This window comes from Fundulus heteroclitus, unplaced genomic scaffold (genome assembly GCF_011125445.2).
Source record: "Fundulus heteroclitus isolate FHET01 unplaced genomic scaffold, MU-UCD_Fhet_4.1 scaffold_54, whole genome shotgun sequence".
NCBI classification, from domain to species: domain Eukaryota; kingdom Metazoa; phylum Chordata; class Actinopteri; order Cyprinodontiformes; family Fundulidae; genus Fundulus; species Fundulus heteroclitus.
In genome coordinates, this window is record NW_023396967.1 from 1259969 (window position 1) to 1281005 (window position 21037).

Sequence of the window (21037 nt, forward strand, 5' to 3'; positions counted from 1 at the left end):
GTCTAACCAGAAGTGCAATTGCAGCAAGTGCAGGATAAGCAGTGGTTCCAAATGTACAGGCCATGGGTTATTACTGAATAAATATAGAGATGGATACTATTATAGACTTTATTAACACCCATGATGAACAAAGCAAAGCAAAGCAGATCATTATCTACAAAGCAGGATATGGACTTATTTTCATCAACTAAATGTCTATAACTCAGAAACATCTTGGATTTGTTCATAACTGCCCGATAATAATATAAGGCACTTGTGAACAAATCCATGATATCCCAAACGACATATAAATACAAATAATTTTCACATTTTAAAGTTACAATGATGCCTGATAGGTGCTTGTTGTCCTGTTTTAGCTAAGAAAATTTGAACTGCACTGCCCCCTAGTGGGAGGGTTATGCAAATGAACGTTGTTGAAATAATAATAATAATAATAATAATAATAATAATAATAATAATAATAATAATAATAATAATAATAATAATAATAATATGAGAATGCTACAGTTGATTGAAAAACAACTACTAAAATATGAAAAAGTACTTTAAAATGCAAATAAAACACACCAGTAAAAGTTTTGAGGCCATTAAATGCAAGAGAATTAAAAGCAAAACAAAGCATTTAAAGAAGGCCATTAAAACATTGGGTAAAAGGAAGGTTTTAAGCCCTACTAGTACTAGTAGTCGTACTACTAGTAGTAGCAACTTGTGTAAGAAAAAAAAAACACATTATAACTAAAAATACTTTAATAACAACAAAAAAATTAATTACCATAACGATAATACATTTACCATTGTGGGACAATATAGGTGTATTGGTTTTGTTATTATTATTATTATTATTATTATTATTGTTGTTGTTGTTTTGTTGTAGTAGTAGTAGTAGTAGTAGTAGTAGTAGTAGTAGTAGTAGTATTACCATTAATAACCACCATGATAAGTAGAAACATTACAATGACATTACAATAAAATACATACTTTGCCATAACAATAATGATAATAATAATAACTATTAGTACGAAATAGTTTTTTATGTTTTTATTGTTTGTTTACATGCATGACTCAAAAACATTAATATCGGCCACCTTTCATCTATTATCAATTTGTTGTTGTTTATTTTCCCCCCATCTGCCTTTTATACTCAGCTAATTTCACGATGATTCAAACACTAACCTTTCGACACCATGTTTAAAATGTTTAGTTCACGGGACACCTTCCTTGCAATCGATTCTAGTTTGTTGATCCTAAAAATAAAGCTCTGCTGCCCTCCACAGGCGACACCTAAAGTTGTTTTTCTACATAAATTACATCATGGTTTCAGATCATTTCCACTAACAGGAGAATATTCAGTCCATGTTGACTGGCACCAGTCAAAGAGTAAGAGAGTCCCTCTGTTGTTGTACTAAAACACAGAGAGGTGGCAACGAAACCATGCATGATTCATGAAGTCAGCTGTCTTTATGAGGGAGATGTAGGCTCACACACCATATGTGAAACATTTATTATTAGCCACTTTAGATGGATGAAGAGCCATGCGCGCACACACCCTGCAGCCAGCTGACAGAGCGTCTAATGCATATTAAATATTGCATTAGGCCCGCGGGTGACATTATTTCAAGTAAATAGGATTGCTAATGTTGACCTTGAATTACGTGGCAATACAACAAAAATATTACCACAGACTGTAGATGATGAATTACAATGTTTTTTTGCTTTAAGCTCAGCATGTTCAGTAAATTTTTTGGCGCATTTGGTATTCCCTACTTTTTTTTTTTTTTAATTAATACTATTTTTTTTTGGGAAAAGAAATGCACAGACAGGCTGCGAGTCAGATTGGTGGACTATTTAGCAGCAGCTCGATGCAAATATTAAACGGGTGCTGATATTATGAGGAATTTAAGCCCTGACCTTTTTTTTTTTTTTTTTTTTTTTTTTTTCGTCAGGGAACTGCGCGGTTACGTCGAAAGAGCAGCGAGAGCCGGGGAACACTGCAGCGACTTTATCAGCCAGAGCAACCCCCCCTTCCACTGTTTGTTACCCACTTCGAAATAGATAATAACACTGATAATATTAACGCGAGAGCTCGCGAGTTGCTTCAAGACTGTTGGCTGCAACTGTCAAAGGTGGAGTGGATCCGCGCATGACCCAACACACACTACTGTAATACTGTACACGGCCGCCGAGTTAAAATCCGTGTATATAAAAAAAAAAAAAAAAGAAAAAAAAAAAAACAAGCCGAAATAATCCCGAGGTAAGGAGCCGAGGACTGGACTTGACATCCGGCGTTTCTTCTTCTTTCGCTTCGCCTCGTTTTTCTTTTACTCTAGCCGACTGTCTCACGTACGGCCGTCGAAATTACTGCACTAAACATATTTTCGTGCCTCCCTTTAAGCTACAGCCAGCGCAGGGATTTTTTTTTTTTTTTTTTTTTTTTTACTCCTCCTTCGTAATAAAGTCGCCATTTTGCTTCACTGCCTATATAAACCATTCTGTATTCTAATATTTTTCCCCTCCAGGAGCCGAGGAGCTGGCCGCGTTCCCTGGCTGTTTTTGACTATTTCTGGAGGCTCCGAGGAGGAGACGGAGGTCGGAGAGAGGCGCCGCGTGGTGTACATGTTAATGCGGGCGGGGAAAGGAGGAGAATGCGTTTGGAGACTGGAAAGGAGCCGAAACCACGCCGGATTTCTTTTCGTGGACCGTCGGGATTGTGATTTGTCCTCTTTATCGTCGCGTTCGAGAGGAGACGAGGCTGGAGGCTGACCACCTCACTTCGTCCCCCCCCCTCCCCGTCCCCGTGTCTCCCCCCCACCACCCCCGGCCTCCTGTCTGAGCGGCCCTTGACGTACAAGCAGGTGTGATTGCCATGTAACATCGCGTTGGTGGAAAAAACGCCCACTTCGGTGCCTGTCTCTTGACCTCCTCCTCTCGTCACGTGGGTGACCCGGCGCCCCCCCCCCCCCTTTCATTGGGCTCGTGCTGCTGAGTGACTGGCCCACGGTTCAGGTAAGTGTGGTCGGACTAAAAGGGGGGCGAGAAATTGGACCACTTTTGGTTGTTTTTTTTTTTATTTACTCAGATGTTTGAAATCCAGCCTGGCTGTGGCTGACAAACAGAGAGCCACGTGCAGCGAGGACAAAAATACTTGTTTGCAGGTTGGCTTCAGGGTGTCACACTTTTTTTCCCACGTCACCCGTGGGTGCAGGGGCTACCCTAAAATTACATAATTCATATTTTATGGGGGTTTTCTTGTCATGTTCAGTATATAGCTTTCTCAAATTCCAAAATAGTATGTTTTTATTCTACCTGTAGACATGGGGCTGGTGTCAGAGCTTAACCAATAAGGGAAAGGGGGAAAAAAACACATGGTTGCACAAAACTACATATTTCCTTTTAAAAAAATATTCATATTGCTGTTAAAGTAATATATTGCAGCATTATCTGTTTTGTCCTTTTTGAAATGGAGCGATCGGCTATTTTCTGAACGTTTCAAGTTATTTCCTATGATTTGCTCATACTCCACTGAGGGGGGCATTTGGTTTTATGACTCCCAGTGAGTAATGTCTGCCATTCGGATGTCATTTGGAGTTATTTTGGTTTGATAATTTCTCATATTTTTATAGGAATCAACTGCTCCGAACTGGGATCGGAGCCAAAATAAACATAACCAGGGTTTAATGCAAAGTTTTCAGAAATTAATCTACCGTTAGAGTCAAGATTCGAGCAATGTCATCACCATTTTTTACAATTTATGATATTTTACTACAGGTAAAAATAAACTGATACGCACATGGGTACAAACTTGTAGGAAGGGGCAAACAATATATTGTTATATTTATTTTGTAACAACAAAACAAAAGTGTAGAGCAAGCACCACTAAATGTTCCTACGGTTACCCATATTTGCCATTCTGTTTTTTTTTTTTTTTTTTTTAACAATTGTACAAGTATATATTATTATTTTGGCTGTATGGTGATGAACTTTTAGCTGGGTAGCTAGCTGTAGTCGTCCCACCAACATTATCTGTCGCCTTTTTCCGGTTTGAAGAGTGGTACCCTGAACGATAAACAGAGCATTATGGATTATTAAAAAACTTCTAGATGCACAGATCAATTAAAAAAAATAAGGTGTATACGAAATAAATGCGTGATTTACATTTGTTTTATATAAGTTTGTGTTACCACTAGATAGAGATTAGTGATTTATGTAACAATAAATATTTTTTATTACTGAAATAAACGCACTTAAATTAAATTCCCAAAACTATTTGATGTGGCATCTTGCTACTGCAAGATATAAGTGTTCTAAAGGCCTTTTTAAACATTTTTACCAGGGGTCCTAGTAATTGTGGAGGGTGCTTTGCATTAGTTTGACAGCTTTATTATCCAGTTGTTGTTAAAATTTATACTTTTTATTAATATATTTAACTACAGGGAAAGCTACCCGACTGGTTACGGTGGTGCATAGAGGTGAAACTTGTCAGTTTAGTCAGAATATCCAGTTCACTTGTTTACCTGACACAAATACCAAGCATATTGAAAATCTGATGCAAACTTTAGCTCATATTTTTTTCCCCCTCGCTGTTATTCTGATTGTAAAGTCTCATAATTACTCTTTTTTTTTATTTTCCCCACCCACATCTGTCAGCTAGTTTTGGGTGAACTAACGCCCCACAGCCGTGCCACATTACTGTTCCAGCGTGCACTCTAGTTCCTGTTTACGCTCATGTGCGTTTCAACAGCTTGTGCTGTGCAGAGCTCTCGCTATGCGTGTCGGATTATCTTTAAATGAAGTGAAAGCAAATTGTTTCCTCGAATAGACCAATCAGTAAGGCACAATGTGCATGGCTTGAAAATGGAAACTGATTGGCTCCCACTGGGTGTCTCATCGTCTGGTGTGGTAATTTATAAAAGTGACATATTAGCATGTTTACTAGCTGCTGACCAGGTGACCTAAAACCCAGATCCTTTTTTTTTTTTTTTATAATCTAGTTGAGGCCTTTGCATCACCAGCCCTGGAGTGCTGCTGTCCTGCAATGTTTAGCTGCGTTCCTGCTCCGGCACAATGGCATCAAAAGGCTGAATTAGCTCCCTGGCATGTCAGCAAGTTCTACTGGGGCCTGGTCATTAACCGTTCATTTCATCCAGGTGTGCTGGAGCAGGGACCGCTTCTAAAAGTTGCAGGACATGCGGCACAGTAGGATTGGAGTTGCAGACGCCAGAGCTAGCCAGCAGGCAGAGGAGCAGTTCCCATCCCCGTCCTTTCTTTGACTCACCTTTTTGTCTAATGGGCAGAGCATGAAGTTGGTGTGCAAGTGAGGGTATCGATTTTGAAATGAAACATGGAAGGTCACGCCCTCATTACCACGGCAGATGATGTATGGTCCTCCACTCGAATAACCTTCAGTCCAACAACACCAATGACCAGCGTGAAGTCTCTGCATAATGGAACGAGGAGAGAGCATCTTCACCAGACTATCGATGTATCAGAGTGCTAATAATGTTCTTACAAACTCTGAGAGCAGATTAATAAGCAGCCGAGAAGCCTTCAGCTATTCTTGTCTCCCGTGTGTGATTGTACCCCATCTTCTACCACGGTAGGCATGGAGAGCTCCAGTGGCCTCAGACTTGGGAAGATGTCCTCACCAGGCCTGCCACGGGGCCAGACACCCAAGCACGGACATTCCCAGGAGTTTATCAGAGGCACGCCGGGCCCTGAAAACCACAACAAACACAGTGAGTGAGATCCCGACGTTCCTTTTAAATATTAGCGCGGATTAAGCTTTAGCTTGGATAAACTAGGCTGCCAGTGGCTCAATGCCCAGTTGAATTTATCTGGGGATGTGGAGTGGAGAGCCTGCTCTACTACTGACCTCCAAAATGACATACTAACACATATTTTAATAGTATTTGAATTGTCTTACATACATTATCATGCAAACGTATTCATACCTTTATGAGCATTTTTTTGTGGCATTACAGACTAAAATGTGTGTGTATTTGATTGGAGTTTATGTGATAGACCTAAATAAAGAAGAAACACTAAAGAAAGAAGAAAGGTTTTATGAGTATTCAAGGTTTTCAACAAGTAAAAACCTGAAAAGTGTGGCTTGTACCCCCTGACTCAGTTCTATTTGGCTGAACGTTTTTTTTTTTGGGATTGCCTCTTTCATCTTTGCACATACACAGATTGAAATTGTTTTCTCACTGTTCTTAGTAAAATAACTCAGGGCCAGTCAGAGTGGATAGAGAGAGCCTCTGTACTAACGTATTTTGGTCCTGACAGAGACTCTGAATTGGGTTTAGTTCTGGACTTTTACTAGACCATTCTAACATGAATATGCTTTGGTCTGTAGGTGTTGATGTGTGGTTTATAACCTGGCTTATAACCTAATGACAAAAAAAAGGAAATAAACATATTTCATCAGTTAACAACATATATCTAATTAATGTCACTTAAGATTAACCAAAACTAATAAACCAAATATAGTTATGGTTTGGGATCATCATTAAATCGGTGGTATGGGTCCCCCGGACTGATCAGACAATATTTTCATGGATCGACCTTTGAGGTGTGGCTGATAAATACAGCAAAACAAATTTATATGAACAGCATAAAATCTGTGGTATCTTTTAAGTTTAATATGGCAACAGTGTTTTAGGTGCTGTTGTGCCGATCTCAGGGTATTCTGCTGTGACCTTAATCCAGGACATTGGCGTAGTTGTTGTCTGGAAGAAGCCTTTGAGGCCGCCGTCATTTGTGATCTCCTGCACTCGATCTTCTTGTATAGAAATGCTAGATTCACCTGGTTAGTTAACAAATGTGTTGCGAATCCATCCCTTGGCAATTCCTGGGTCTTTTAGGGTTGGGCAGTAGCGCTTGAACTCTTTTAAAAGCAAAGATAGGTGATCATGCACCAGAATGAAGGCATTGGCTCAGTCTCAGTCCAAAATCCTCACTAATGTTAGAAAAACGGATTTGCCTTCTTCACAAATCCAGTTTGGCTTTAAATCCTATCACATAAAGCAGTACTGTTTATGTTTTTACCCAAGTATTACAGCTTAATTTGAAATATATGATTTTTCAGGTGAATATACAGCACTTGGTGCATAATGACGCTCCTTGCAGGTTGCTCTTCTCAAAAACTTGGATATGGAAGTTGAGAGGGTTGGATCTATTAATTTTATAATTTTTTTTTTTTTTTACGTTTTCAAGGCTTCCTTGCCTCATTAGAGATTCGGTTGGCCCAGAGCGGGCTTGGTGCTTGGGAATCACCTGTCGCTATAAATCCATATTTTAAAGGGGCCTAGTCACGTATTTTGAATAATGGCAACCGTTTGTCCTGATATCCTCATACTTAGTTAGCCCTGTTTGAGCCTGAAAAAACTTTGCACCAGGAGCAATCAGCAGGCATACATCACATACATATTGTTGTGCCATGTTCGGACAATAGAGCACAACTATCAGAAAGCAAGATGGCAACAATTGACACAACTACTGTAAAGGTGCGTTCACACACGACTGTGTCAGACCGAGCGACAGATCTACATGATATTCCTATGTACACCTGCAACACAGGAGCAATGCAACGCAACGCGCTGCTAAGCGAGGCAACAAGCGCGATTCGAGCAGCGCAAAATGTATGATTTTGGTGATTAATGCGAAGCCAGAGTGACATGACACCTGCAATGGATGCGAAGCAACAATTGCTGGAGTAGAATAATCTGAACTTTTGTGTCTTGTCACGTGGCGACAACCAATAAGGAACTGAGTGTGGCTGTGATGTGGGGGTGAAGGTCCGCGGCGAAGACGATGCACCTTTCATTCAACATGCAATGAAAACTGCTAAATGTGGTCTGCGATCGGTCAGAGTTGTATGACTCAACCAGTTATTTCTACCGAGACAAGTCCAGAAAGGACCAAGCCGGCAGAAGAGGGAGCGAGGAGGCTGGAGTGGCAGTTAAGTGAAAGCGTGTCTAGATAGCGCCATTGTTCTACTGTATTCCAGGCTTGTCGCCCACCGTGCAATTGCTGTTGCCTGCCATGCGAACTGCTGCAGATATGTCAGGCGAGCGACAGCACGCAAAAGTGGCGACACTGTGGCGCCATTCGTGTTCAGTGTGAATGCACCATAGGAGCCAGTAGACCGTCCTGCAATGCCTCGCAGTAAAGTGACAGCTCGGTGTGGTCGAAGACAAACCCGATCTACAGGGTTAGGGTTACCTTGCCTCTTGTTTTTTTCACACCTCATTCGGATGTTACTGACTCGCTTGGCTCCATTGCTTGTCCTTGTTTACTCATTGTGGGTATGCGCAATGTTGTTCTTCTGGTCACTGGGTTTTGTTATGGTAAATATACACAAAAGCGCTTTTTTTTTAACTAACAAAGAGAATAAAAACAAAGTGTAAAACACGGAAATAAAAATAAAATAAGCCAACATGGTGCGACAGTTTATTCAGAAAGCCTCTGCATGCAACCAGTGTGAGCTACTGGCTTAGAAATGTGTAAATTCATAGTATGTGACCAGGCCCCTTTTCTTGGAAGTTAAAAGCACTTCTGTCTCCTCACTGGGCCTTTTCCCCTTTGCAAAGAAACCTTCCAAAAAACATTTGTTTCTTGTTCATTTTGCTAGGTTGTGGGTTTAGTTTTAGAGGTATTATATCACGTGATCAAGATATACGTCTTGACATGCGTCAAGAGGGTCTCATAATTGGGTGTAATGGAGATAATCGTTTTCCCAAATGAACGTTTTCCCAAATGAAACATTGTTCAGACCCAGATCACCAATAAAACAGAAATAATGTAAGTTATTCTCTCTGTGCAGCTAGGTACCAAAGGCTGGGAACATTGAACCCAGGTGTTCCCAGCCAGCACCTGAAGTCTCCCTCCTCCCCTGAAGGGCATGATGTAGAGGAACAGACAGGCAAAGGTCGTCAGAGTCTGCTGCCCCAGTCCTAAAGTCAGATCTTCTTCCAGAATTGCCCTGTAACTCTTGCTGGTCATCACCGTTGTTGGTATAATGCGTCCCTCTACATTTGCCACTGTGGAGATGGTTTTGTTGATGGTGCAGTGTTAGTTTTCTTTCAAACAACATTTTGCATGTTTGGCCACAACGTTTAGTTTTGGCCTCATCTGACCGGGGTACCGTTTTCCACATGTTTGCTGTGTTTCTTTGGCTTGTGGAAAACTTCAAACGGGACTTCTTGTTGCTTCTTTTCAAACAACGACTTTCTTCTCCTAACTCCCCCTCGGTTTATCTATCAGATAAAACCGCAAAGAAACGTGTTGGATTTTGTGGTTTTAATGTGACAAAATGTGAAAATGTTAATAGAGGTATCATTTAGTTTGTAATGCCCTTTCTTGGTTTCTGCCATTATCTGCGGAAGATTTATCATCCTAGGGTAGCCGTTCAGAATTTCTGCGTTTGTTTCCAAAAGATTTGATTACCATGCTATGCTTCTAATAGGTCCCTGCAGCTTTTTTCTTGAATGACTTATATTTTATTAAGAATCATTGGTTCCAGCCTCTATGTAACTCTAGCCCTTTCACCAGAGATGGGGCCTGGAAAGTAAAACACTTTTTTCCTGGGACTGCCTAACGGGGAGAGAGCCAAACAAACAAGTATTGCCAAGTACTGACATGATTGAAACCCCGAGCCATCTGGATGCAGATGGGATATTTTGGAAGGAAAAAGTGAGGCTAAAGAATGGTTTTTCAATTCAATAACCAGCAGATCCTCATGACTTTGGTAAAAGCATCAGGCAGGCTTGGAAAGCTGTGCCTGTGCTAATATGACCCAGTTGTTTTGGTTGCTGCAAAATAGCCTCCTTTTTCTTTCCTGACATAGAGGTGGTTCTTTGTGTGTGTGTGTTTTTTTTTTTTTCTCTCCTTGTGTTATTCGTAGAATCCCCAGGCTGTATTTTCATATCCATGCGGGGGCCTCTATGTGTACAGTTGTGCTCGCTTTTTTATGGCCGTCAATACAAACCTGCTTCACCGAGCTAAAACGGAAAGTGCAGAAAACGTAAGAAACGCACATCACATTTTAAGCCTTTCTAGAAATCCCTGCTTTATCGCTTTCCAGTTATCTGCCTCGTCTGATCGCTGGCAACGGCTCAGAACATGCTCTCTAGTCTCGTATCGCTTCCTGCTAATGTGCTGGTCTTGTGGTTTAATGTTGTGTTTATTTTGGTGGAAGACAGTGAGTCAGTTTCAACGGCAGCTTCTTACATGCAAGCTCTTAAAGTGTCATGTTTTATAGATTTCCTCTTTCCTTTATTACTCCATAAAGATACGTACGTTTATAGATTCACCGGTGGAAAGTTGGTGGCAGTCTCCTCGTTTTCTCTCTGCCGTAAGCCTAGAAGTTAGATAAACCTACTCCGTTAATTTAACCCGAATTGCCCCATTGTGGGACAATAAAGGTTTTTCTAGCGCTGCAGATCGTGAGCAGAATTGCCTGCGTGTCTCTGTTTTAGTAATGTTTTCACAGGTGATGAATTGGTCCAGGTTTTTATGGGACTTTTTCAGGTAACTTCATACTCTACAGTTTGTGCTTATGTTCCACTTTCTTTTCCTATGGTTGATTTGCTCTGACTCGCATGCAAAGCTTCCCAGGGATACTACTGCAATTAAATCATTGCATTTAGCAGCGCGTGTCCGTATCTGCAAGATTGTTTTCTTTCTTTTTAGAGCAATTTAAGCACAGATCCAAGACCTGTCTTGGATGTTTTGAAATATTCACCTTTGCCAATTTAACTGTGCTTTCACACGTTATATAGAGTGTTTAGCTGTTAAAGTTGACTCTGGAGGGATTTTATTAGGAAAAAAATCAGTTGAAGCTATTGAGCAAGACAATCTTGATATCTTTAGAAATCTAAAGTGCTGTTTGCTGCTTAGTGATAAAATTGCACAATTCAATACATCAGTATTCCAGAAAATAATAGTAACTAAACATAGGATTTCTTGATAAAACAATGAATCACATTAAAATAAAGAGCAGTGACCCAGAAAAAAATAATGTTGAGTTCTGAAAAGGAAAGGTTATAGGGTTTCAGGAATTGATCAAATCTACTTTTCATCTGTTTTTCTCCAGCTATGAACAGGACATACTATCTGTAGTCCAGTGGGAGTGAAATGGAGGAGATTTGGCTCTAGATTTTGTCATTTCTTAAACGCATATTTCAAACCTTAGGGCAAATCCAGCGTGACTGATGCACCTGCAGAACGTCGTGCAGTAATAGTGCGGACGCTTGTGCCGTTGAGGCAAGAGTGGTCATCTTGTAGTTTATGGGATGTCAGCTTGATTCCAGTTTTTTCCCACCATATGTTGAAGTGTCTGCTGAGCTGTGTATTGGTGTGTGAATGCTTGGCAGTTCTTGGGTCTTTAAGGGTTGGGAAAAGCAATTTGAATGGTCTTAATGACAAGAAAAATATTACATAGCTTCAGTCTATTAACTGTTGTCACGTAAGAAATGTCTGTCTACGTGCATGTATCTGTGAAGTAGAAAGTATCATGTGTAGCACACTGTTCTTAACAAAGACACTGTTTCAGCTTAAAACAAGGCAATGACATATACAAAAAGGGCTAATATCTAAAAATTATTATGTTTTCATTCCCTGTCGAACAGCAGTTTAAAGTTTTTCCTTCCTCTATCAGTTCTTTTTGTTCGTTGATACATTTCCCTGAATAAAAACGTTATAATTCAAGACAAATTCAGTGGAAAAAACTTAACGTTGAACTCGTCACTTCCTGAAACTCCTCATGCATGAAGACTCTTATTGCATATTGCCTTACATGGGTTCCTAGAGTGTTGTGATTAGGCTTTAATCTCGCCACACCAGACAGATCACATGGGAGGATGTGGTCCTTGAGGTTGACTTTGAGAATTTTTTCTTTGTCGTTTTATGTTTTCCTCCCTTTGATATTGTGATAAAACCTGGTTTGCACCTGCCGGGGCCTGCATGGCTCTTGCTGGCGGTGGGCTTGCTTCGCTTGGCTGACCTGGGTTCTCCCCCACTGCTCCCAACCTGGAGGTGCAGCTGCTCTGTGGGGGCTTCCTCCTGGTGTCTTTGGGGATCTCTAGGTTGTCAGTGTCTCTGGGTAGGGCTGTTGTATGGTGTCAGAACTTCGGGAGACAAGAAGGGGCCAGTTGGGGAGCTGTATAGCGTGGTCCTCTTGCTCCTGTCTGGTGGCCTATGGCTCCCGGGAGCTATGCAGGCCTCAGGTGAGTGTCCCTCCTCCTGTGGTTCATGGGCTTGGTTTGCGTGGTCTGGGTTGGGTGTGTGGCTGGGTCTGGAGGCTTTGGACCCTACATCTCACTCTGTGGCTCTTTGGCCTTGGGGCTGGTGCCCCTGTGCCTCGCTCAAAGACATATCTTAGTACGGGGCTCATGGCAGCCCTGGGGTAATGCAGCCTCTCTCAACTAGGTCTACCTTTCCTTTGCTGCTCTTGGGTGCTGTGGGTTGTGGGCTTTCTACTGTTCCTTACAACTGTGCACCTCAAAGTGATGATAAACTCAACACAAAGATACTTATTTCTACACACACATACGCACCGACACACAATTTGAATGGTTGTAGGTCATACGAACACGTTACCTTTAAATCAATCTGGCCAGCCCACTTTGATGCCGGATCGAAACTGGATTTAATAAACTCACTTATACAATTAGATAGAGTCTTGAGATTCACATTCTGTAGGGTAAAACTGCCCTGCCACATGTAGGCATCCAGCTTCTCTATATGGTATACCTGAAAAAACTGCAACTGGACAGATGAAGAAAAAAAATTAAACCTGCTTCTTTTGATTAGATTGAAGCAAATCTGTTCTTTAAAAATGCTTTAGAATACAACTTTAGGCACTGAGTCAGTTTCTGCAGACATTAATGTCCATTTCAATTAGAGAACACTTGAGCATTTAAAAAGAGGGCAAAAATGTCTTCATGTGTGCTGTACAACTAAAAAAGAGAGCTCTGGGACCTTTCTTTCAAATAATTCAACTATTTATTTTTTAACTTGAGCTTTGTTAAATTTTTAATACCCTTTATTTTAACCAAGTGAGTCTAAAATGATCTCACAAGCTGTTCTAACTGCATGAAGCATGCTGCTGGATTACCATTGTTCTTTGATGTTGGATTTTCAGAGTTCCTGGTCAGAGAAACACCAAGAACGTTCCCCAAAGTCTGTATTCCAATAAGCGAAATTGCGCATTGCATTTTTCGTATGCGTGCGTCACACGAGTTTGAAAATTTTGGCTACCAAACAAACCCCGATGTCACTGTAAGTTGTGTGGAGTACAGGTATCAGACGTGATCATGAGGCTCACAGTTTGGTTTTAATGCTTTAAGCCTTGATATATGTGCTGGACAATGCACTTTGCGGCATGTTGAATTGCTCTAATATGGATTTTATAGGCTTGAATGGTAAAAGGAAACAACACAATTGCAAGGCCACCAAGTTCACCCAGAGACGGAAAGAATAAATGCGGTTGTAAACCTCCTTTCACTCTTCATGTGAAATAATGATCCAGACGGACGTCAAAGATAGACTAAAATTGCATGGTTTTTTTTGCACACATTTGTGTCTAATCTTCATCATTATGTTGGCTATGATCTAATCTTGAAACCGAAGAAGCTGTCAGGCTCACGGCGACTGCCATGTAGGCAAAAGCAATCAGAGAAGGAGAACAGAGACAGAACATGGAATCAGCCCGACAGAAATTTTATTTTGCCCACTGTCACTTTTTAAATAATTCAAATGTGTCCAGAAATAACAGAGAAAAATTGATGAATATAGTAGATAAACGCTCCGTGTCTAAATTGGCGGCACCGTACGCCGCCGTATCACTTCACTCACAGTAATGGGGCCAAAACGACACTTTATTCAGGGTAATTGGTTTTAGTGGATTACAGAAATATAATAAGGTTTACAGTAATACATCATACTCCTCTTTATCATCGCAGTAAGGTGCACTGTGCAAAGGCGTTTAATCATGGCCTGATGGTACGTGCTGTCAGCACATATCCCCGTGTCCTGGGGACTCTCCAGGCCGTCAACCCGTACGGCGCTTCAGAGGTGCTTTGAGTCATGAGACGGCCCCGGTGAACCTAGAACCAGCTTCACTCCCCTCTGAAGAAAACATGTCCCCAACCCCCACATCTTTTAACTCTCTCTTCCTCAGTACTAGTGCGGCTCGCACCTTCAGCCAAATCGGTGCTTTACGCACATAACTAAGCTTAACTTTAGTGTCCCAGTTTAAGACACACAGTGTCCTTGCAGAGGACAAACGGTGTCATTTCACAGTGTCTCCAAGACAATCATATTTCTCGTTGTTGCTTTACACAATCATTGAATGTTATTTGGTAGCCAGAAAAAAGGAACTTACCCAAAATGCACTGCACAACCCGAAATCTGCAACTTACTTATTCGGAAAGTCAGAGGGTGTGTCCCAATTCATGGGCTGCATCCTTCGAAAGACGTTTTTGTAGGCTGATTACGTCCCAGCGCAGCCCATTCACAAATCCTTCAAAGACTTCCTCAAATGCGGCCGACAAATGCGTTTGCCAGGAAACCCCAAGTTTAGTATCCAATATGGCTTTTCACACACAGAATGTAGTAAGAAGTAAAATTCCATTGTAAACTAATTGATTTAGCACCTCTCAGTGTTTGCATGTATAAGTCTGCGGCATAAACGGTTCTGTACAATTATTTTGCCATCATATTGCTTCAGACTTTCAACATATGAAACGTTGACAAAAATTTTTATCAATTTTTACTGCCAATGGTTTGCAAAAACAACAAACCGCTAGTCTCCCTGTTTTCCTTCCTGCAATTAACACACTCCCCAACTCAGATGAGATGTTGTTTTCAGCTCAGTGCTCTGACTTCTGAGATAAAAGAAACACTGCATGTGAGATGTTAAATTAAAAAAAAAAAAAAATATATATATATATATATATATATATATATACAAGTTTAAATGAAAATTGAAAAACCTTGAGTGGGCCTTAATGGGATTTGTTGCAAAAAACACAATGTCAGGAATATCAAATTCCGCTGTTGTAGGCTAATCAGCACAGGCTTTGTTGCAAAAGTACTGTGACTGAGTAATTCATATTGATTTGCCCACTTACCTGCTGCAGAATGAAACCAAATCACTGGTTTGATATCCCGTTAAATAATGAGATTTTTTCATGTTTGAATTTTAACAAACTCCATAAGAGCAGTTAAAATGAAAAGAAAATTAAAACGAAAACATTAGAGTTAAGTATATATCTGACGAAATCTTTTGAGCAATATTTCTTTGGTGCCTTCTCTCTTCGGTCCTTTCCACCCCTTCTTTATTTATATAATTTTTATTTACTGATATTTTTATTTTATTTTACTCTTTCTCCTTAACTGCAATGCAAATGTGTCATCAAAAGCTAAGGTTCAGTCTGTGCCTAAAGCCTCTTGATGCCTTTAAGCTTGCAGATTTATTTATTTTTATTCCTTTTGGTGCTCAATACTTTAAATTTTCTTTTTTATTTGCCGTGTTTACCATCAGTCATTTTTGGAGTGATTATTTATGCAGCTACCTGTGATTGCAGCTAAATGCAGGTATTTTGACAGTTGGGGCTTCCCACTCAGGATTAGCTACCACTAGCTTATCCTGTCAGACTAGCCTTATTAACTAAGCCTCTTCCTCATAATGAGCCACCTGAGCCACTCAGATAAGATACAGTTGAGAAGTTCCCATTCTAGCGTTGTACTTGCATCAACAAGCAAAATGGGTGGGGTTTTTTTTGCTTGTTTTTTTTTTTTTTTTTTTTTAGGAAAAAACAAGCCGCTGCCACTGTAACCATTCATTATTTCTATTCCTATTTTAGATAAATATTTTTTTTCCATGGATAGCCCACTGTCTGTCCCTTTTTTTTTTTTATGGTATAGTTTTTTATTTCTGTTGTTATTTTAATCTGTATGTTTTAATGTTCCTTTAATTAAAAGCACTGCACAGGCACACATTGTCTTTGTTATTTTACCTAGTTAGTAGTAAATAAGACACCTGCAAATGTTGTCTTGTAAGTCCTGAAGTCAAGACTTGAACTCTCAACTAGGGCAGACATTGTATTTTCTCATTTCTGCAAACTCAGCACAGCTATCCTCTCAGCTACCCTCTATCTGCATAGGCTTACACACACCACAATAATGTAAATAAGCCCTCTTCGTGCTGCACTACGCAATGCTCCGCTACGAGAATAAACCTAGAGAAGCAGCGAAATGCCGCCAGCCGTACAAAAAATCCTGATAAGGACCCTGATTTAAGTAGAAAAGGTGTAAAATAGAAACTAAATGCAAAACAACCAATCACACACTTCCACATTGACAGTCTGACCAATGAGCACTTAAAGGGGTGGGGTTTGTTACAAGGTTGAAAGCCTAAACAGATTTCTTCTTGGACAAACTTCAGCATATATTCATTTTAAGAGTGAATTATACACACATCAGCAGTGGTTGGTTTCCAAAAGTCCTTTAAAAAAATCAAAATGCAAGGAATGTGTACAATACAATAGAAATTACATAAAGTATATGATTAACAACATTACCTAAATGCCAGTGACCAAAATTATTGGTCAACATTTCTAAAAGAAGGAATTGCATAATATTAATAAATAAAATAAAATTATAGAAAGATAAAAATTAAAACATCACAACAACAAAAAAACACAGGTTCTATCTATTATTTTTAAGCCAGCATTTAAAATACTATTTTTTTTTTTAACTCAAAGCGATACAGGTGGAGCAAAAAATGTAAGCTATTTTACAAATTTGAAGCATCCCTTGTCAATATGTTACAATGCCTACTGTGTCCTGAAGATAAGACATAAATATAGTTTATCATCTAATAAATAGTATGTAAATAATATAAATCATGTAAAGCCAGTGGTTCAGCCCTCAGCAAACATTCACAATGTGAATGTTTGTTGAGGGCTAATTCAAATTTCACAGTTACTGTTTGTGAAAAACAATTACCCAAGTCTGGTTTAGAGACGTACAAAGATCTGGAATAACATTATGACTATTGACAGAGTGAGTTCATAATACTTTAAACTGCATAATTTCGATATCTTGACTTTTGATGTGTCCGGTCAAGCGCATGTGTTGTACTGGACAGAAAAATCCAGCTTGATGCCAGATAACTGAGCACACCTTCAGGAGATTAGTGAAAAAAGGGAAAATCACCTCATCTATTGGTTTTCCCACATGCCAATCCTTCTGACGCACTCATGTAACGCCAGTGTGCGTGCTCGTTCCTTAGTTTCCGCTTGCAGGCTGTGCATATGCAATTCTAGTGTTTATGTATCCGATTAGCTTAGCAGTTAGCTTCGGTGTTAGCCGTTCATTGTAGCTCCACTGCTCTCACCGTATTCTTTGAACATGGCTGAGAGTCCCAAGAAGCAAACCTGTGTAGAACAAGAGGAAAGCCTCAGTGGAAAGAAATAAGACCAGAGTGGATTAGTTATCCCATATATTATTTGTGGAGTTTTAGGGTAGGTGGTGAAAAGGAGTATAGACCGATTGTTAAGAAGAAAGAATCTAAGTTGCTGAGTCATTTTCCATAAGGAGGGCACAACAAACAACCTAGAGCAGGTGAAGTCTGCTTGGTTAATGTGATGAATGTATATGTGATTTAACAGTTAAATCCCCACCATAAACTGTTGGCCCACTGTACATATTTAGCTTGTTCTGCTGTTAAGTCATTACTTCCTTCATCATCTTTCCCTTGAAGTGACACACATGTGACCATCCAGCTGGAGCCGTTGTGATTGGAAGTCGTTAAACCCATTAGTCCACATTAGTTCTGCATAACCATAAAGAAAACAGTTGTAACATGTTGCATTTCAGAAGTCCTGACCCAGTCCCCTTTACTTTGAACTGGCTGTGTAATGTGTGGCTTAGTGGTGCTATTAAACTGGTAGTTTTGGCCTCTTGTAAGGAGCGAGTCGTTCTACAGCGGTCTCAGGCGCTGAGCGTCCCTGAAAGTAGTTTTTCATTTGGACACTTGCTTTCTCACGCTAGCGACTCATTTTAAAGGCATGTGGTCGGAGGGTCTTCCACTCTTAGTCAGTTTCATACTATGAAACATGAGAGTGCAAGCCAACGGATTAACTGAAAGATGTACACCCTGAGCAGACAGATCTAGTAAAGACGAGAATGTTTTTGACATGCAGAATGCATGTAAAAATGTGCTTTTATTCAGGATTATTTCAACAGAAGGTTGTGTTTTTCTGGAAATAGTAATTGCTTACTTTGTTGAATAAACTCTCACAAGCAAACGCTTAATATGCAGAAAGCTTTAACAGGTAAGGAAATGTTCAGCTGCTTCAGTCTCGTATGAGTTACACCCCCTACTGTTCTCTTGGCTTTCTAATCGTTATGTGATTCAACATGTTGGTGTGGGAAAACAGCTTTTGTTTCTTATTTACCTCAGTGAAGATGGACTGTGCAGTCTAATGCAAATGCCAAATATAGCATATGCACCGTGGGTCTGTTGTTGGGATGTTTGACTGGAGTGTGAGGAACTGAACCATCCATTTCAGTTTCCACATATTAAGCCGTCTACTAGGGCTGGGCAACATATCGAGATTTTTAAAATATCGAGGTTTTTATGAAAAGAGATATAAGATCAGACAATATCTTCTACTGTATATCAAGATGTAACTGTGTCACGTTAGAGTTCAAGCTTTATGTATTACAGTACATTATTTTTCAGCTGTTTCTCATTTATTTACAGCTGTTTGTTAAAAATGTGCCTGTTAGACATTTGGGTTAAAGCTTTGATTCAAAGATACCGTTTTATAATTACTTCATGCAAATAAAAGCATATCAAGATAAATATCCTATATCGGCATCCAGCCTAAAAATATCGAGATATTATTTTTGGTCCATATCGCCCAGCCCTAATTTGCAGAGAGACCTTGTATAGAGCATACACTTGTCACTGAACAAGCACACAGTTTGTTAGGTTAAGAAGCAAGAGTTTATGGTGTTTTTTTGTAATTATCAGTAGTTAACATGACTGTATATTGTGTCAGATGGTTGCTAAGGTTTGAGCTGGATTAAGGAATAATTTCTATAGCATTGAGAGAGAACAGAACCGGAGCAGATCAGTGGAGAGCAGAGAGATGACAGAAGGTCTAGAATAATTCAAGCATCTTCTTCTGTATTATATTATATGGTTAAGAAAAGATGGAAGGAAAAAAAAAAGCTTATGTTTTATTTTTAACTGGTTATTAAAAATAAGGAAGTGGTAGCCTCATGGTTAGAGAGCGGGGTCCTTGCGTCCTGGAGAGGCTCCAAAGGCCTGGGTTCGACTCCCACAGACTGGATGTCTGAGTCACTGAGCAAGACTCTTAGCCCCAGAATGCTCCCTGAGCGATACACAGTGGCAGCCCACTGCTCCCTAAGGGATGGGTTAAATATAGAGGACAGATTTCAGTGGGATGTATCCTTCAATGATAATAAAGATGAGTATAATAATTATTATCACACATGTTTTGTTAATACCGTTCTTCTGCTGAGCTTTTTCTGTAGGTTTCTGTTGTCTCCTCTATACAAAGATCAGCACACCATCAATATCAGAGAATAAGGCTTAAAATTAAATGTTGGATTTATTTATTTATTGAAAAACACCGATTATTTAATTTAAAGTAATTAGCGTTACCTTTTTAATAAATCAATTTGAAAGGCTCTGTATTGTATGTGTTTAGTACTGCTTTTAGTATTACTAAAAAAACATTTGCATGGTGTCAATTCCACCACAGAGAAGATTTGATGGTACCTGCAGGGTAGACAGGGTCAGGGTTACATCATGCATTCATAAAATAAAACGATTAAGTTAAAACCTGTCCATGTGTGTATGTGAACAAAGTGCTTAGCTTAGGCACAGTTACAGAGGGGCAGAAAGAACGAGAGAGGGAGGGCAGTAAGACAAAGACGGCATGAGTCTGAGAGCCAGACTCTCTAACAGAGTCTGGTTTTCTTTCAGTAAGTCAGTGTCTTCTGGTGCCGCTCCACCCCACTTCTCTGTGTTGCTCACTCTCTGGAAGCAGGTCTGACTGGGAGGGAATATGGGGACGTCTTCCAAAGGAGGTGCGTATGCGGAGAAGGGGAAGAAATGTACTGAGTGCGTCTGATAGAAAGGGAGAATACTTGCAGGAAAAAAAAAACGCGGACATAGGAAGTGCTAAAAAATGAATGCATATGAAACAGAAGACAAGAGATTTTTTTTTTTTTAACAAAACCACAATGCCTGCAGCAGACCATTGCTGTGACCATCGTGCTCCGAGCCCAGGTGTCTTGGTTTTCTTCACCTTTTGTCCGTTCGGATTGAGGAAGTAGTGACTCCATGCCCTCGTTCCACAGAGCATGTGTTAGTGGTGAATGTTGTTTGTTTATAACTACAGTAGGTCAAAAGCCCAGTGTGCAGAGGCAGACAAAGGCTTCTGTGTAAGTGTTTGTCAAGGAAAACAAACGCCTGTTCTGTGGGTGCATGCTGCTGTGCGTATGCATGTGCGCTTGTGGGTAATGTGCGAACGCTCGCACCGAGGGAGAGCAGTTGCAGGCGTAGCTAGGAGAACGCAGAGGTTATTTGAGATCATTAGACAGCTGCCAGGGCTCCTGGGTCCTGACTCGTCTCCCCTCTACTTTTCCTTTTCTCCTCTCGCACGCCTTTAAGTGTTAAACAGTGTGGAGCAACAGTTGCGGGCAGCTGGGAGCAAGTCACACTCTGACATTAGCAGAGCAGCTGTTTTATCTGCGCATGAGAACCGGGCTTTGGATCCGAACACAATGGGCCTGCTTTGTTTCAGACCAAGACAATGCACGTGATTGCTGGAACATTGGAGCGCCAGTGGGCTCCAGACTCTCTACTTGTGCTTAAAGGGTATGATGTATTGACAAAGATAAACCCAAAAGAGAAGAATTTGCCTTTTCTTTTAAAAATATTTTATTTATAGCCGTAACTCTCGTGAGGACACGTGCGGAAGAGGATTGGATT

The 21037-nt window shown here is 40.2% G+C and overlaps 1 protein-coding gene and 1 long non-coding RNA gene across 7 annotated transcripts in view; one reads left to right on the forward strand and one right to left on the reverse strand.

Moving 5' to 3' along the window:
• The first annotated feature begins 1886 nt into the window (after nt 1–1886).
• znf512b (zinc finger protein 512B) overlaps nt 1887–21037 on the forward strand; it is a 45691-nt gene continuing 26540 nt past the window's right edge. For 3 of the 6 annotated variants that reach the window (XM_036132748.1, XM_021316259.2, XM_036132751.1), the window contains exons 1-3: nt 2056–2251; nt 2517–3003; nt 5598–5732. In XM_036132748.1, coding sequence (XP_035988641.1) covers nt 5600–5732 — 133 coding nt within the window. In that variant the 5' untranslated portion in view covers nt 2056–2251; nt 2517–3003; nt 5598–5599. Of the gene's footprint in view, nt 2252–2467; nt 3004–5597; nt 5733–20051; nt 20131–21037 lie in introns of those variants that run through there. The other 3 variants (XM_036132750.1, XM_036132749.1, XM_036132752.1) reach the window with 3 other exon arrangements.
• Nucleotides 4217–5656, reverse strand: LOC118561038. Its single transcript, XR_004929737.1, has 2 exons — nt 5578–5656; nt 4217–5434 (listed from the first exon to the last, which is right to left on the reverse strand). It is a non-coding gene; the product is annotated as an uncharacterized LOC118561038 (long non-coding RNA).